This window comes from Dermochelys coriacea, chromosome 2 (genome assembly GCF_009764565.3).
Source record: "Dermochelys coriacea isolate rDerCor1 chromosome 2, rDerCor1.pri.v4, whole genome shotgun sequence".
NCBI classification, from domain to species: domain Eukaryota; kingdom Metazoa; phylum Chordata; order Testudines; family Dermochelyidae; genus Dermochelys; species Dermochelys coriacea.
In genome coordinates this window covers 87,024,501-87,043,146 of record NC_050069.1, presented here as the reverse complement: position 1 = coordinate 87,043,146, position 18,646 = coordinate 87,024,501, and the positions used below count along the sequence as shown (strand labels likewise).

At 41.4% G+C, this 18,646-nt stretch overlaps 1 protein-coding gene across 2 annotated transcripts in view; it reads left to right on the top strand.

The window, feature by feature from the left end:
- Positions 1-18,646, top strand: part of DLGAP1 (DLG associated protein 1) — a 640,732-nt gene that overhangs the window by 597,881 nt on the left and 24,205 nt on the right. For both annotated transcript variants that reach the window (XM_038393158.2, XM_038393157.2), the window contains one exon: positions 12,300-12,391. In XM_038393158.2, the coding sequence (XP_038249086.1) occupies positions 12,300-12,391 (92 nt within the window). The remainder of the gene's footprint in view (positions 1-12,299; positions 12,392-18,646) is intronic.

Genomic DNA, 18,646 nt, shown 5'->3' with positions numbered 1-18,646 from the left:
TGCACACGTGCACAAACCGATGAATCATATCATATGAAATCATTGAAAGAGAATCTGTAAAACAATGATTTAAACTATGCTATCACCAGAAAAATATTTCCAGGCAGTTTAGCTGAATTGTCACTGCTTATTCATGCATTTGGAAACAACTGTTAGTCATTTGAATGAGGCAGCATTGTTCTACTTAGCTGTTATCTCAGCCACAAGAGCACAGGATAAGATCCCTCTGCTTAGCCCTTGTTTAAAATAAATTAAACTTCGTTACCTCTACTGAAATGAAACAAGAAAACTAATCCAGCCACACTCAACTGAGGCTTAGGGAAAAGGGAAATTTAAATAAGCTATATATTTCCATTTTAGATTTGATCTAACTTTTTTTATTAATCTCTCTCATGCATTCCTTAAATAATTACTGTAGAAGTATGACGTACTCATAATTACTTACTATCTACTTGCTCATTCATGCTGTTAGAACAAGACAGTCTGGGTTGGAGTCAACTAAGACTCAACTCTGTTTTTGCAGGGAAAATGAATCTCAAGCAAATAGGGCAGTGTCCTCAAACTGACCAACCCTCCTCCCCCAGGAAAAAGTGGTTAGTCTTTTCCCAAAGAAGAAGTTTGCACATGAATGGTCTCACACAAATTTCCACTATGTTGGTCTTATTAGGTTTATCTAATTACTATGGGTTAGGCTGAGACTTTAGGCTGCATGTGGTGTGGAATTGGAAGCAGCCCCGGATCGAATTGTGACTGAAGCCGTGTCTACACTTCTGGTGATACAGTGGCACACGTATACGGTGGCACACATTCAGCATTGAAGCTATGCCACTGTAGTGCCATAGTGTATACGCGTCCTACAGTGACAGAAGAGGTTTTTCTATTGATCATAGAAATCGTAGAATCATAGAACTGGAAAGGACCTCAAGAGGACATCTACTCCAGTCACCTGTACTCAAGGCAGGACTAAATATTATCTAGACCATCCCTGACAGATGTTTGTCCAATCTGCTCTTAAAAATCCCCAATGATGGAGATTCCACCACCTCCCTAGGCAATTTATTCCAGTGCTTAACCATTCTGACAGTTAGGAAGTTTTTCCTAATGTCCAACCTAAACTCCCTTGCTGCAATTTAAGCCCATTGCTTCTTGTCCTATCCTCAGAGCTTAAGAAGAACAATTTTTCTCCCTCCTCCTTGTAACAACCTTTTATGTATTTGAAGACTGTTATCATGTCCCCCCTCAGTCTTCTCTTCTCCAGACTAAACAAACCCAATTTTTTCAATTTTCCCTCATAGGTCATGTTTTCTAGACCTTTAATCATTTTTGTTGCTCTTCTCTGGACTTTCTCCAATTTGTCCACATCTTTTCTGAAATGTGACACCCAGAATATGAACAATACTCCAGTTGAGGCCTAATCATCGTGGAGTAGAGCAAAAGAATTACATCTTGTGTCTTGCTTACAGTACTCCTGATAATACATCCCAGAATGATGTTTGCTTTTTTTGCAACAGTGTTACACTGTTGACTCAGATTTAACTTGTGATCCACTATGACCCTCAGATCCCTTTCCGCAATACTCCTTCCAAGGCAGTCATTTCCCATTTTCATGTGTGCAACTGATTGCTCCTTCCTAAGTGGAGTACTTGGCATTTGTCCTTATTGAATTTCATCCTATGTACTTCAGACAATTTCTCAAGTTTGTCCAGATCATTTTGAATTTTAATCCTATCTCCAAAGCACTTGCAACCCCTCCCAGCTTGGTATTATCCTCAAACTTTATAAGTATATTCTCTATGCCATTATCTAAATCATTGACGAAGATATTGAACAGAACCAGACCCAGAACAATCCCTGCGGGACCTCACTCGTTATGCCCTTCCAACACGACTGTGAACCACTGATAACTACTCTCTGGGAACAATTTGCCAACCAGTTATGCACCCACCTTATAGTAGCTCCATCTAGGTTGTATTTCCCTAGTTTGTTTATGAGAGGGTCAGACAAGACAGTATCAAAAGACTTACAAAAGTCAAGATATACCACATCTACTGCTTCCCCCCATCCACAAGGCTTGTTACCCTGTCAAAGAAACTATCAAGTTGGTTTGACACGATTTGTTCTTGACAAATCCATGCCGACTGTTATTTATCACCTTATTATCTTCTAGATGTTTGCAAATTGATTTCTTAATTATTTGCTCCATCATCTTTCCGGGTACAGATGTTAAGCTGATTGGTCTGTAATTTCCCGGGTTGTCCTTATTTCCCTCTTTATAGATGGCACTATATTTGCCCTTTTCCAGTCTTCTGGAATGTCTTCCATGACTTTTCAAAGATAATTGCTAATGGTTCAGATATCTCCTCAGTCATCTCCTTGAGTATTCTAGGATGCATTTCATCAGGCCCTTGTGATTTGAAGATCTTTAACTTGTCTAAGTAATTTTTGACTTGTTCTTTCCCTATTTTAGACTCTGATCCTACCTCATTTTCATTGACATTCACTTCTTGGTAAAAACTGAAACAAAGAAGTCTTTAAGCACCTCTGCCATTTCTACATTTTCTGTTATTGTCTTTCCCCCCTCATTGAGTAATGGGCTTACTCTGTCCTTGGTCTTCCTCTTGCTTCTAATGTGTATGTAGAATGTTTTCTTGTTTCCTTTTATGTCCAAAGCTAGTTTGATCTCATTTTGTGCCTTGGCTTTTCTAATTTTGTCCCTACATACTTGTGTTATTTATTTATATTCATCCTTTTTCATTTGACCGAGTTTCCACTTTTTGTCGTACTCTTTTTTGAGTTTTAGATCATTGAAAATCTCCAGGATGGTCTCTTGCCATACTTCCTAGCATATCTTTTCTATGCAGTGGGGTAGTTTGCTCTTAATGCCCTTAATAATGTCTCTTTGAAAATATGCTAACTGTCTTAAATTGTTTGTCCCATTAGACTTGCTTCCCATGGGATTTTACCTACGAAGTCCCTGAGTTTGCTAAAGTCTGCCTTCCTGAAATCCATTGTCTTTATTGTGCTGTTCTCCCTCTTACCATTCCTTAGAATCATGAACTCTACCATTTCATGATCACTCATCCAAGTTGCCTTGATGTAGGTAAACTGCCTTCCCTAGCCATGTCTATATTGGGGTGCTCAGTGTGAGGAACCAGGGTGTAAGCGATCAGTCTTAGAGGTCAGAGCAGGAGTCAGAGCCCAGGAAATGGAACCAAGGGTCAGAACCAGAGCAGATGCCAGAACAAAGGATCAAACTAGAGTCAGAAATAGAGTCAGAGGCCAAATGCCCAAGCCATGCGTCAAAGCTGAGTCAGAACTGGGGTACTTGGAGTCAGGGAAGGCAGGAGCAGAGCTGGATCCGACACAGGAGAAAGGCAGGGACAGGGCTGGAATAAAGAGAGGAAACAGGGACTAGGAACAAGACGTGGAAGCAGGCAAGAACAAGGCAGGGTCTATTTTAGCAGCAGGTCTGGGATTTGCCTTGTTGTACAAACAGCTTCCTGGAACTCCTCCCTCCATGCTCAAATAGTGCATATGGACCAATCAGCAGTCATAGGGTTGCTGCCAATTGGGTCCGCCATGGGCAGTACTTGCAGTGGTGCCTCATCTCCCAAGGTTTACAGCATATTGCTCATGGCTCTGCCATGGCTGCCAGGTGGCAGCATGGAAGCATCAGTCTCCCAGAGCCCTGCACACTCAGGCTTTAGCTCACCAGATCTTTACATCATTCCCTCTTCAGGTCCCCTGGTCATTGATGCTAGGCCAGGCTTATCTGGATGTTTCCTGTGAAAATTCTCAACCTGTTCAGGAGTGTAGCAAGCTCCCAGGACCGTTCTTTGGGATCATAACTGTCCCATTCTATGAGGTACTGCAGCCTGCCTAATTTCAATCTGGAATCCAATATGGCATGGAATTTACATTCTTCATGGTCTTGAACCAGAACTGGCAGGACTGTGGCTGCATCTGGTTGGGGAATGAGTTTTCAATGTATGGCTTTAGGAGGGAAATATGAAAGACAGGGTGCAGGTTGAGAGACCTAGGTAAGTGGAGCTTGTAAATAACAGGATTGATTTTCTGACAAATTTGATAAGGTCTGAGGAATTGATGGTCTAGTTTGTGAGATGGCCTGTTTGTGTAGAGATGTTTGACAGATAGACAAATCTTTTGGCCTACTGGATAGGTTGGTGCTTCCTGTCTTTGGTGGTTTGTGTGCCATTTTAGGCCTCCTTAGCATCCTCAAGGTGGCCCTTTACATCTTTCTGACAGTGGTGAATCTGCCAACCAAGTCTGCCCCTGCCAGCTTCAGGGAGGCTGTCAGTAGCACGAGGTAGAATTGGAGGTGGAAACCATTGGCACAGTTTAGGGAAACTGCATCTGTATGTCCTCCCAGGGGTTCAGCAAGAGTACCCACTCTTGGCTTTCAGATCCCCATCTGTTGCCACTCTTGGATAGAGACAGTGTCTCTCTTCTGACCCAGGTATATCCAGGCTGGATAGTTACCTTGTCTTCACTGTATAATTCCCTGCAAAGACAGGCTGCCCAAAGATACCTGTGTGCTTTCTCTCGAGAGATGAATAACAGTGCAGTTGTTACAGCTGTAAGTTACCCCGCAGCTCTTTCTAGGCAAGCCTACTTTATTCTTAAGGTACAAAGCATTACAGAGAAAACATATTAAAAAAATAAAGGACCTAAACCCATTCCAATAAACTTACCAGAGACCATTCCAACTCTCACATGGTCTCTGGCAAGTGCACTCTTTTAATACCCCACCCTTGTGGAATTCCTTGTGTTTAAAAGTTCATCATAACTTCAGCTCAGAACAGGCACACTCATAACATGTTCAGTTTCCTTTTTTGTACAGTTCAGGGGTCTTTGAACTGGAGTTTCCAGAAGCAGTTAGTTTACAAAGGGTCTCTCTCCCCAGGCCATATCTTAGCAAAGTTTTGCTCCACAGGGAGAGAATTTGCATTCCTTTCATCTCAAGATATTTCTTAAGGAAAATCCCATATTCACCCATATTGTTCCAAAACGACCTTTGAACTTCCAGAAATTGCATTAATCTTGTCTTCGTTCTAATGAAGTTCCATACAATCTTACAATAGTACATAAACATTTGCATTTGTAATACCGTGAACTCCAAAGATATTAACCCTAGTTCAGTAAGTTTTAACTTCATTCAGTAAAGTTTAACTTAATTCTATAAAGTTCAGGATTTTACAGGATATTGTCAGTCCATCACACCTGTAATTGCAAAAAAAGGGGCTTTGCCCAGTGGAGACATGGTCGGTGTTGTATGCAAATTCATAGAGGCAGGAGGTGGACCAGTCCTCTTGGTGATAGTTAACTAAACATCATAGATATTGCTCTAATACTTGATTCACCTTCTCTGTCTGGCCAGCCATCTGGGGATGATATGTAGAGGAGTGGACATTTAGTAACCGGAGGGCCTTGCACCTTCAGCACAAGATGAACCGTGGTCCTTGATCTGATTTTATGCAATCAGGAAATCCATGGAGGTGAATGATATGCACTACTAGGAACTGAGCGGTCATCTTGGCTGAGGGCAAGTGGTCACAGGGGCAAAATGTGCCATCTTGGTCCATTGATACTGCCATGTAGCTGTTGGATTCAGGGGGTTCTACAATGATGTCCATGGTGACACCAGCTCAGGGCCTGGATTGGGTTTCTGATGTCACAGGGGTGCCAAGCAGCTTAGTGTGTGGTACCTTAGTATGGGTACACAGGTCACAAGAGTGAATATAAGCTCCAATGTCAGCCCACATTCAGGGCCACCAAAATAAGCAGGAGGCTGGACAGTGGGTTTTGAGGCACTCAAAATGGCCTGCTAGGGGGGTTATTGTGATACAGTTACAGGACCTCCAACTGCAGAATGTATATGCAACCATCAACATAAATTATTCTGTCCTGCATGAAATGTTGCCTCTTGGTCCTGATTCTTGATCAGTCTGAGGAATCCATTCTAAAGCCTTCTGGGGAGAGGATGTACCCCAAAAACTCCAGAAGTTTGGTCAAAAGTATATTCTCTAATTTTGCATACAGGCCATGCTGTTGTAGTCTCTCCAGGACAGACCTAACGTGGCATTTGTGTTTCTCATGGTTTTCTGAAAAGTTAAGCATATCGTTGAGGTAGACTACTACATATTGGTCCAGAATTTCTCTGAACACATTATTAACAAAAAGAAAGGGAGTATTTGCAGCACCTTAGAGACTAACAAATTTATTTGAGCATAAGCTACAGCTCACTTCATCGGACACATTGGATGCATCAAAGCTTATGCTCAAATAAATTTGTTAGTCTCTAAGGTGGCACAAGTACTCCCTTTCTTTTTGTGGATACAGACTAACATGGCTGCTACTCTGAAACCTGTCATTATTAACAAAGTGTTGAAAGGTTGCAGATGCATTAGTTAGTCTGAATGGCACCAAGTATACCAAGTATTCAAAGTGCCATAACGAGTCCAGAAGGTGGTCTTCCATTTGTATCCATCTGGATATGCACTAGGTCCAGTGTGGTGAATAATCCACATAGATTGCTCATGATCCAATACATTTGAGATTATCTGGGAATATCGGTTTTGGTTCAACACACAGTAATTAACACATTGCATAAATTCAGTCATAACGGACCTTCACCCTGGGCTTCTAGTCAATGGGGCAGTTATATTCCCAGTACAGAGGTAGTGTGTCTACATTTCTTTTTTGAAAAATGTCATCATATTATTGGTATTTATCAGGAATGTGTGAGGCCGAAGCTGGGGTGGTCCCCACTTGCCAGCTGCCGCAATCTGGGATTCATTCAAGGGAGGGATTGATGCTGCCTGGGATGGGCTCCCAGATCCAACAATTCATTGCTGCCAATGCATAGGCAGATCTGTTGGCAATGCTCAGAAAATAAGCTGAATTTCTGTTCCTGACAGAGACTGTGGGGGTTGTGCCATGCCAACCAGGTGACCCCCCCAAGGATTAGTGAGGCAGTGTGGGGAACAAATCACATTGAACTGCATCTCCTCTCAGTGGCCCTTGATTACAGCATGCAGGGGCACGGTCTCCTGAGTCATCGGCCCCAATGATAAGAAGGTTCCAGCTGTAGTTTCCATGAAATCGGTGTAAGCTTCTGCTGGATGGGGATTCACAGGGCCTGGAGAGTCTTCGATCCACACTGTTGTCAGTTGTCATCACTATCAATGAGCACAGATTGTGGTGGGATCCACATGGCCTTGCCCGGAATGTGTAGCTGGATCTGCACTTGAAGATGCAGCAAGGACCCAAGTGAGCCTGGGATGGAGTCCCATCAGGAACTGGGGGATCATTCCAAAGTATAGTTTCACATTTGTACCTATGCCTGGTCCCTGACAGGGCCTGGGCACATTCATTTCCCAGTTATCTCCTGGTTGGCATCTGCAATGGGTACAAAGCATGTGTAGGCCCTGGCTTGCTGCAGTAGAAACATAGGTTGTTGCACCAGTGTCGTTCCTTTTCCTTGGCAGTTAAGTGCCAGTGTGTCAAGGCCAACCTGCGTGGGTCCAGGGAGTGGAGCCCAGGGATAACGTCTCAGGACATGGTCAAGGTGATGGCATAACTCCCCTCTTTTCTTCTCTCAACTCGCACAATCGATTGTCAACAGAGAAGGATAGGTTGATAAAGGCATCCAGGTTTGCAGGAGTTTGCATGTGGGCTAGCTTGTCCTTAACCTCCTTGCTGAGTCCTAATCAAAATTGGTGCAGCTGGACTACCTCGTTCCACTTGGTGTCCACTGTAAACTGTCAAAAGTGTTCAGCATACGAGGTAGCCGGCCCCTGTCCTTGTCAGAGCTTCATCAGGGTGGCTTCAGTTGGCCACCTGTGATGGGAGATCACCAAAAATCACAGAAAAAACCCAAAGGAAGTTCCAGTCCAGCATTGTTGGACTATTTCACTTGAACAAGGGAGAGACCCAGTCCAGTGCCTCACCAGTCAACAAACTGGATTACCAGTCCGATCTTGGCCTGCTTGGTGGGGATGACACATAAAAAGTAGATGGCACCCATTAAGGAATCCCTTGAATTTTTGGTGGTTTCTATCAAGGCGTTTGAGTCAAGACACCCCAGGCCCCTGTTTGAGTGGTTGAGCCACCATTCATGCTTGGAGTATAACATTCTTTTCTTGCAAGCGGTCCACTAATTTGCAGAGGGCTTGGTTTTCTGCCAAAAGTTGCATCACTTGAGCCCACAGAGCATGAACCTCGGACTGGAGACAGACGACCTGCTCCTGTGGATCTGGTGCCCTGTGTGGTGTGCTAGGCAGCAGGAGGCCCATCCCTTCCATCTTACTACTGGGCATCGTCTGATCAGAGGCAGTCTGTGCAATCTATTACAAACTGGGTTATGGGCAGTCAGGCCTAGTGGTCAGAGCAGGAGTCAGGGACTGAGAAACAATCAAGGATTGGAACCAGACTCAGAGACCAAATTCAAACCCGAGTCAGAACCAGGAATTGGAACCAGATTGCCTGGACTGAAGGAAGGCAAGAGCAGAGCTGGGTTCAAGGCAGGAGCAAGGCTGGGACAGTCTGGAACAAGGAGAGGAAACAGGAACCAGAAGAAGATGGCAGTGAAGCAGGAACAAGGCAGGGTCTGTCCCAGCAGCAGGTCAGGGATTGGCCTTGTTGCACACACAGCTGCCTGGGACTCCCTCCGTGCTTAAATAGTAGCGCCTGAACCAATCAGCATCACAGGGGGTGCTTCCATTCAGGTTTTCTTGAAACTTTTCCTGGCACATCCTGTGGTGCCTCGTCTCCCAGGATTTACAGTGCAGTGATCTTGGCTGTGCTGTGGCTGCCAGGTGGTGGCATGGAAGTGTCAGTCACCTGGAACCCTGGACACCTAGGTTCTAGCCCACTGGGTCCGTATGCTCAGGGGTGTGGAGAGTGAGGACATGTCTACCCTTACTGGTAGAGCAGCACAGCTGCAATCGATGCAGTGAGTGTCAATTTAGTGGATCTGGTGGAGACATGCTAAATCTATGGGAGAACACTCTCCCATCCATTTGTGTACTCCACCTCCCCAAGAAGCATAAGGGAAGTCGACAGGAGATCTTCTCCCATCGACACAGCGCAGTGTAGCCACTGTAGTAAGTGGATCTAACTACGTCAACTTCGGTTACATTATTCATGTAACTGAAGTTGCATAAGTTAGATCAATTTATCGCGGAGGTATAGACCAGCCCTAAATTTCTGCAGCCCTTGAAAGGATGCAGCTTATTGCTTTCCTTGTACCCTTAGTTCCTCCCTACCCACTTGCTTGCAGGAGGAAGTATTTGGATATCTGGGCCTGTGCTCAGCACTAGACTTGAAACCAAGATCCAGATAGGCTGAGCAAGCTGGGGAGCCCTTAATTCTTCTTACTTTCCTACTCAGTCATATAAGGTGTAACGATGCTGGTTCTGGCAGGACCCAACTGAGAGTGCCAATTTACGACAAATTTCTTCAAGCAGGGCAGTTACAGCCCAAGGCTGGGGTTTTTCCACCTTTAAGGCAAACCAAACCAGCCAAACAAAGCAGACTTTGGTCTTGCCCCACTAGTTAACCACAAGTCACACAAGCAATTCCCTTAGACACTTCAGTTTCCCAGTATCACCACTGGTGCCACTTGTTATGGGGACAAATGGTTATGAAAACCAATACCCCAGTAAAAGCAAAAAGATTTTCTTGATCCCAAAGGACCAATCCCCAGATCCAGGTCAATATACAAATCAGATCTTACCCACAACTCATGCTGTTGCCAATTCTTTAGAATTTAAAATCTAAAGGTTTGTTTATAAAAGGAAAAAGATATAGATGAGAGCAAGAGTTGGTTAAATGGAATCAATTACATACAGTAATGGTAAAGTTTTTGGTTCAAGCTAGTAGCAGTGATAGAATAAACTGCAGGTTCAAATCAAGTCTCTGGAGTACATCCACAAACTGGGATGGATCTTTCAGTCCTTGGTTCAAAACTTCAGTATAGTGAAGTCCCTCCAGAGGTATGGAGCAGGATTGAAGACAAGATGGAGATGAGGCATCAGCCTTTTATATTCTTTTCCAGGTGTAAGGACACCTCTTTGTTCTTACTGTGGAAAATTACAGCAAAATGGAGTTTGGAGTCACATGGGCAAGTCCCTGCATACTTTGCTGAGTCACAAGGGGTATCTGCCTTCTCTCAATGGGTCAATTGTATAGCTGATGGTCCTTAATGGGCCATCAAGCAGGCTAGGCACAGCTGACACCAACTTGTCTGGGGTGTTACCCAGAAGCATAGCATAAATTAGAAATACAGACAGTATAGAGCCAATATTTATAACTTTAACTACAAAAATAATACACACATATAGACAGCATAATCATTACCAGCAAACCTTAACCTTGTCTTATTTGACCCCCTTTATAGAAGATTTGGTGCCACTACAGGACCTTGGTTGCAACAATGATCTATAAAGTCCCAGAGTATGTCAATAACATCACATAAGGCAATGGCACAATCTAGCCCTGTGTCCCTCATTTCAGTGAACAACTTTACTGCTGACAAAGAACATCCTACAGGGGAAAAAAATACAAAGCTAGAAATAAAATTCTTGGAATAAAAAAAAAATCTGTGGATTACATTGGAGGAAATCTGAATTAACAACAGTATTGTAACCTTTAATCTAAAAAGGACGTCTAGGGGTCTCTCAATCCATTCTTAAAATAACTGTTGCTGTAAGTAAAATACATTTGAACTTAATACTGTATTGCAGTAGCCATTAAGGGGGAGATTTTCAAAGGCACAACTGGCAGTTGTTGTTTGTGCCTTTGAAATTTTCCCCTAAAATGTTGACCTATACTGATTGCAAGTATTATATTCCTTATACAAAGTGTGAAAAGCATATTGGAAATACTGTTGAAATGTTACTTGTAAACCATAACAGTGAATTTGTCTGTCTCAAGCAACAGTGTTGAGATGCTTCCTTAAATGTTTTGCGAGATACTGCACCTTAAACTTTTCAAGATCCAGGTCAACTACTCACCCAAATCTCAAATAATAGTAACTTTAGAGGGAAATTCAACCATTGTCAGAAAGAAGGAAATGTTTTTGTGGCAGGTCTCTTTAATTTTGTTGTTGTTGTTCTTGCTGTTGTTAACTAGACCTTTGAAGCAGAGCTATGAAATGTCAGCAGTCCTGGTGTAGACAGTAGAATATTTATTACGTATATTTGTGCACAATGAGCAGTCCCGTACATCATGAGTAATCCCACTGATTACAGTGGCACTAATTCCAGAGGAAGATTCTTCTCAACATGAGAAGACACACAGAGTAAGATGAAAAGGAGTACTTGTGGCACCTTAGAGACCAACAAATTTATTTGAGCATAAACTTTCGTGAGCTAGATGTTCGTTGTCCAATCCCATAAGAGTTTACAATCCTGCTGGGTCAATGGAAAATCTCCTGTGATTGAATTTTAACTCAATTTAACAGGTTTCAGAGTAGCACTCATCTTAGTCAGTATTCGCAAAAAAGAAAAGGAGTACTTGTGGCACCTTAGAGACTAACAAATTTATTTGAGCATAAGCTTTCGTGAGCTACAGCTCACTGTAGCTCACGAAAGCTTATGCTCAAATAAATTTGTTAGTCTCTAAGGTGCCACAAGTACTCCTTTTCTTTTTAACTTCAATTTACTTTGTAAAGTAAGCCTAGCTAAACTAGAAAAGTCATATGAAGTCATACTGAATATCTGCATGCATGAATATGGAGAGCAACAAAATAACACCATCAATAAAGAGCAATTGATAGTTCTTTGACTACTCTGCATATTCCCGTTTCTGGGTAATGCACTGACTGGTGCAGCGTCATCTCAAAGAACTTGGGTTACAAGTAAGTAACCTTAATTGTCTTTTAAATTTTGTATCCATAATAGTCAGTTCCAGAACCCTAACATTTAAATAAAGCAAATTCCTTTAAAAATTTAATTTTAACATCACTTCACATTCATGTTAATTAGAGTGTGTTGTAGAATAATCAGCATCTGTAATACACTGGATAAACTTCATCTGCATTTTAAGAGTCCATCATTGACTTCATAAAAAAAATTAGCACAAAGTACTATTATTTGAATAACATTATAAATGTTCATAGCATTTGGCACACAAACTATCTGAGCAGATGAATGTAGTTATGGTACCAGCCATGTGTATATGTCCTTGGTAATTAAGACAATAATAAGTAAAGTGATTCAGCTGCCTTACTATCTTTCTTAAAAATACCTTCTATTTATATCTGGTTATTTCTTCAGGTTGATGACGCTGAAGAATCCACCAAACCAGGTGAAAATAAAGCAACCAGTAAGTTCCAATCCATAGGTGTTCAAGTAGAGGAGGAGAAGTGGTGAGTAAACATTCATTTGATCTTCTGAATGCACATGTACAATATTTTCTTTCATGCCTTAATAAAAATATCTCAAAGCAAAATCACACCAGTGAGACCAAATATCCAAGAGCCTGGCATGCAAACAGCATCCTTTTGAGTTTTTATGACATTTAGTATTTTAAAAAGTAGATATGAATAAAGGTACCTGAAGGTAAAGCATGTACATGTTTCTACAATTCATTATGTTCCTGTTTTACAATTACATTAAAAGTGATGCATGTTCATTAAGAATGTCATATTTTAAAAGGTATAAAAACATTTTCAAAATCTTTTCTAAAAGAATAAACAAACAAAATCTCACTTAAAAATAATATGAATCTTGCCATAGGAGACCATTTCTGTTGATATTATCTCTCTTAATAAAACACTGTAGTCTGAAATCATAGGTGAATGGCAGCTGAGCAGAGATGTGTGGTCGTGGTCTGAACACAGGACTGGGAATCAGGCTGGCCTGTGTTCAAATGTTGGACTTGAGACTGATCTCCGGAGGGATTTTGACAAGTCAATTAATTTGTCTGCCTCCGTTTCCCTATCTGTAAAAGATGGATAGTAATATTTTCTTGCCTATACTGTGAGGATTAATTATAAAGTAATATCTAAATATTTAAAAATAATACTGTGTTATTGCTCTGTTGACCAATACAGTGACAATATGTATTGCTAGTATTGAAGCTGGTAATCTAGAATTAAATGCACCATCTTGACATTTGTGGGTACATGAGTACAAGCAAGAAGCTGGCTTCTTGTACATTTCATCCCCCTACTTGTTCACAAGAGGACAACAGATAGGTAATATGCAGTGTTGTTGTAGCCATGTCAATCTCAGGATATTAGAGAGATAAGGTGGTGAGAAAGACAGAAGTTGGTCCAGTGAAAGATATTATCTCACCTGCCTTGTCTCTCTAACAAATAGGTTAAGCAGGGGATGGAGCTGAAGTGCATGAGTGCCTGCAATCATGATAAAATTCACCTCCTGGATTGGCTGTTGTTGGTTGCTGTGCTGGAAAGTTGAGTATGATTCAGTGTTGTGTCTCGCTGATTTTTCAGGAATGGTAGGAGAGTTAAATGAAAAACATTATATACTTCAGAGATACATAAAATTTTGAAAAAAGAAAAGGAGTACTTGTGGCACCTAGTCTCTAAGGTGCCACAAGTACTCCTTTTCTTTTTGCGAATACAGACTAACACGGCTGCTACTCTGAAACCTATAAAATTTTGAGTAATTATCCTTCATTGAGATTTTTTTTAACCCATTGTTTTGCGACACCTAAAGTAAAACATCAGTTTATAAAACCTGAATCTCTTCTAGAGTTATTTATTAAATTAGTGCTTGAAATAAAAATAAAGAAACCCACCTCTGGCATTTATGCTTTTTTTTTTCCTGCCTGGAGTGCACTTCATCTCTGCCAAATTGCCAAAGTGACTTTTACCTTGTACATTTAAACTATGGCCAACCAAACACGTAGGGCAAATCCTGATCCCTGCACAAACCTAACTCAATGGGTTTCATATGAGGGTTGGGTGAGGGGCAGAATTTTCTCCTTCCTCTCAGGACATGGAGGTGCTCTACTGCGGTGGCTGTAATTGTGGAGGTGCTCTACTGCCATGGCTGCAGAGGTGGACACAGTCCCTGTGATCCCCTTTCAGTGGGGAGTTTTGGGTGGTTCCGTGGACCACTCTGCCCAAAAGCCACTGGGCAGTAACATAAAGAGCACTGTGAAGCACTGCTTCATTCCAGGCAGTGGGAGAAGAGTCCCCCTGTGCAGACTCTCCATGATGGGGATCCCCCTCCCCCCAGCAAATATGAACCACTTCCAGCTGGGGCCTGGCACTTTCCTACAGTCTGCAGGATTTGGCCCATTGACAGTAGTAAAGAGTGGGTCAGAAAAGTATTTAGCACTAATTTTCTATATTTGACTGTTGCGCATTTGCTAAGATGATAACCAAATCACCTACGTTATTGTTAAATAGACCAGAATGACATTATCTTCTACCTGAGCATTTCTGTTGTGGTTCTAAAAGGTTAAGGGGACTTCAGGGAGGAAATGTGAACTGTAGTGACCTTTGACAGGTTTCAGAGTAGCAGCCGTGTAAGTCTGTATTCGCAAAAAGAAAAGGAGTACTTGTGGCACCTTAGAGACTAACAAATTTATTAGAGCATAAGCTTTCGTGAGCTACAGCTCAATTCATCGGATGCATTCGATGAAGTGAGCTGTAGCTCATGAAAGCTTATGCTCTAATAAATTTGTTAGTCTCTAAGGTGCCACAAGTACTCCTTTTCTTTTTGTAGTGACCTTGTTATGCTGTTGCTAAGCAAGCTCCTCATTAACTGTTAAAACATCTCTTTCTGGAAGACATTCCTTTACATACGCATCCTCAGCCTCCACCCCCCCCCCCCCACTGCTTTTCTAGTGTTAAGTAAATTAGCGCATTTAAATAGGTGATGACAGCCACCCTACTCCTCCCCAAGCACAAAAGAAATAAGTGTCCAAAATAAGCCAACCACTAATAGTAAATATCTTACTTAAGCAGTATTCTTTCTATTGCTGTTTTTATTGTTCTAGAGAGCAAAATCAAGAGATAGGATTTGCCTGTCAAGGTCTATACTGAGATAGCATTATTTCTGCATTACCTAAGGACAGCTGTGTTTTGGGATTCCTTGCTGATAAAGTTGAAGCTGCTGCTGTTTTGAGCAAAATGGCAAATAGTAATCCATCATGTACTTCCAGAAATGAACTGACTGATAAAAGACAGCAACCTAATAGTCAGAAAATGAGTGCACTCAAGACACAAAGGGCTTATCATCACAATTTGGATTCCTATGCCTTTTGTTAACACAGGGAAGGACTTTTAATGAATATCTCTTAAAGTAATAGACTTGTAAATGGAGTGCATTCTTCCTAAGCCCAAACCACAACATCTGCAGAAACACAGAGAACTCATTTCAGATGGATACATGACAAAGAAATAAACCTGTTAAAGAAATCACCTTCCAGGGCACTGAAAGAAAAAATACAGTAGAAGACTGACTCTAAAAGGATAGATATATTAATCAAATCATTAATCAACGTACGTTGTGAAGCAACAAAATTGCACCAGCCAAATCAACATATGTCATGAAGCAACAAAATTGGCTTTCCTCTACATCAAGAGCCCTCCCCTATGGCATTGTACAAGGTCCATAATTTCTCAACCCTCTCTTTCATTCTATCTACTTTGTTCCCCTTGGTCATCTTACTGCGTGCTACCCTCAATCTTCACCACCATTCCATGCTGATGAAACTCATCTCTACATGTCTTTCTATTTCCTTAATGACTCCTTCTTCACCTTCTGTGTCTGGACCAAGTAAACAGGAGGGTTTGTCTCAGTTTCTCCATCTCAATGGCTCAAAAAACACAAGTGCTTCTTTTACACAAGGGGAACATCCTCAACACACAGCTCTATCTCTTCCATCTTCCTCCTCTTGTAGTGTCTACACTATAGTGTCACAGCTGCAGCACCATAGTGCAGATGCTTCCTACATCAACTGAAGGGGTTTTTCTCCTTGATGTAATAAATCCATCTCTCCAAGAGACAATCTTCCGTTGACGTAGCTGCATCTACACCAGGAGTTTGGTTGACCTAACTATTCAATTGACCTAACTGCTACTAGCATGAAATTTTTCATAGCCATGAGTGACGTAGGTTGTTCTAATTTTTAAGTGTAAAACAGGCCTCAGACTTCCATTCGCCTCCACTGTACATGACCTTTAATGCATCTTTGACTCATAGCTCTCTTCCTACACTTCCTGTGTTTATAAATTTCCTCATCATTATCTCTGCAACATTGTCCATATTCAAAAATGACTTGGGTCCAAATCTGTTATGCTTTTTATTCAACCCTGTGTCCTCTTTCCCCTTTATTATCATAATTCTTTCATACTGGATCCCAAGCCCCAGCTCTGCAATATCGCTCAAATATAGATGCCTTGTCCACCTTTTCACATGTCCAAAGATCATGTGTAACCTTATGAACTGGTTGCAGTTACTCACCTACCCCTCACCCTTTCCCATCCATCATTGCTAACTACATCCCCCCAATCCTCAGATGACCCACTCATTTAAGGGAAAAATTCGAAACTGCTGTCTTCATTTTTATAGGCTGGATCAGGTTCATGGAGATTTATTTTGTGGTCCTTCATTTTCTCTACTCCTCTCCTGATCTTTCCGTTAACCTGTGACTCAATCTTCACCTGAAGGAACCATTTCTAAGGCCTTGTCTACACTAGATACTTGAATTGTTTTGTGCTTCAACTACTTGTATCAAACCAATTGAAGCACTAGCTATTCAGTGCACCCACACTAGCCATTCTGAATTGGTTTAAGCGTAGTTCCACATCCTCACAAGTACTGTTCTAGACTGATTCAACTGCAGTGCCCTCACCTGTCCCACTGCTCAGTGGTAATTCCCTGTCTCTGCGACCCTCACATTGTCCCCTCTAGCCCGATCTAGGCCTCCATGGTATCCCCTCCCTATCTCCCCCATCTTTATCCCTATGGTATGCCATTACCATACCTCTCATTCACATTCTAAGTTGATAACTATAATTGGTTCGCTGGATGTAAACCTGTCATAAATGGTTTATTAGAAAGATGCATGCAGCCAGTGAAATAACCATAGTTCGTCGACCAAGAATACTGTCCTGGGGCAAAACAGGGGTGTTAAACACCCACATAAGTGCCTTCTCACCTTTCCAGGCCAGGGAAAAGTGCCCTCTTCCCCTGGATACACTTCTGCTCTGTCTAGTACATTAGATTTTATCTACTATGTACACTGAGACTCTTTCACATTAAGGAATAGTATCTCAGTTTTGGTTTTGGGGGTTTTAACCTACTAAAATAGAACAATAACATATTTTAAAGAGGCTAAATTACAGAGCAAAATGTTTTTAGCAGAATGTGAAAAATCGACCAAGACTTCTACAATCGCTTTAAATGCTATGAGAAGAAAAGAAAGAGAGTCCTCTTTTTACTCTGGCTTTTGAGAGTTTGTGGAGCACAATACTTCCTATGCTGTCTTTTTCACTTAGTATCTAATTTAGCTTAGATGCTCTTGCATTAACATTAAAACAAACTTACATGGGTTCCTGCTTGTGTCGCTTTAACCCAAAAATTAATCTGCCAGCAAATTATTGGGATTTTATTGTTTTATTTTTGTAGTCTGTTGTTCCTCTGTTGCAAGTCAAACTTCTCAAATCTTAGATCTTTAGGTGAGGAATTTCCATCTGTACTTCAGCTAAGGTGCTAGGATTCATATTGACTTGGTTCTGATCTGAAGCATTGTCTGTCAGTGGAAAACATTTCATTGAACAATTCTAAAAGATCATAATAACATAGAACAACAATAGAGGAGTAGAAGAAAGATAGTTACAAACAAAAGATTCCATAACCTGATAGCCCCGTTAGTCTATTACCTATATATGACATGAATCTTGAAGATATATGGTTCAGGATCCTGCCATTACAAGACACAATGTCAATGATATTGAATCTGCTAGCCTTTTCCACAATTTGTTTTGTTTAATTAGCATCACCATAACCTTGGCAGACAAGCACAATACAAGAAACAACAGAACCGATAGGTACGTAACGAAGCCAGTTGAAATTATTAGAAGTGCCTTTGTGAGTTGCCATCTGTAAGATGCTTTGGAACCTCTTGCAGTAGAAATGTAAACATGTTTCTCAAAAGGAATACAAAGAAGCAGCAGAGAGATGAATACTAACGAGTGACCCTGCTGTTACTGTTCAGAACAGACACTGTATTGTGCCCCAGACTGGTTTATCCAGTCTGCGGTTTCATGGTTTTCTGCACTTAGGCCAGATATCTGTTGTTGTTCTCCAAAGTCATAATTATTACACCTTATGCCTGCAGGGCACAAACGAGCATGAAAGCACTGAATCTAAAAGCAGGGGAAGAGGCAAGTCCATGAGTTCATGTTTTTAGATCCTTACTCTAACAGTCAGCAATTTACGAAAGCTTTTTTTTCCAGACTTAACTAGTTGCGAATGCTCTGTATGCGTAAAGACATTGTCAACTTTGCACGTTAGCTGTAGAAACTCTCCTGCATTATTGTTGTTGTTGTTATATTATTATTTATTTGTATTACTGTAGTGCAGTCATGTATGCAGCATGGAATTTTAATTGACATAAGCAGAGAGGTTCTGGATACAGA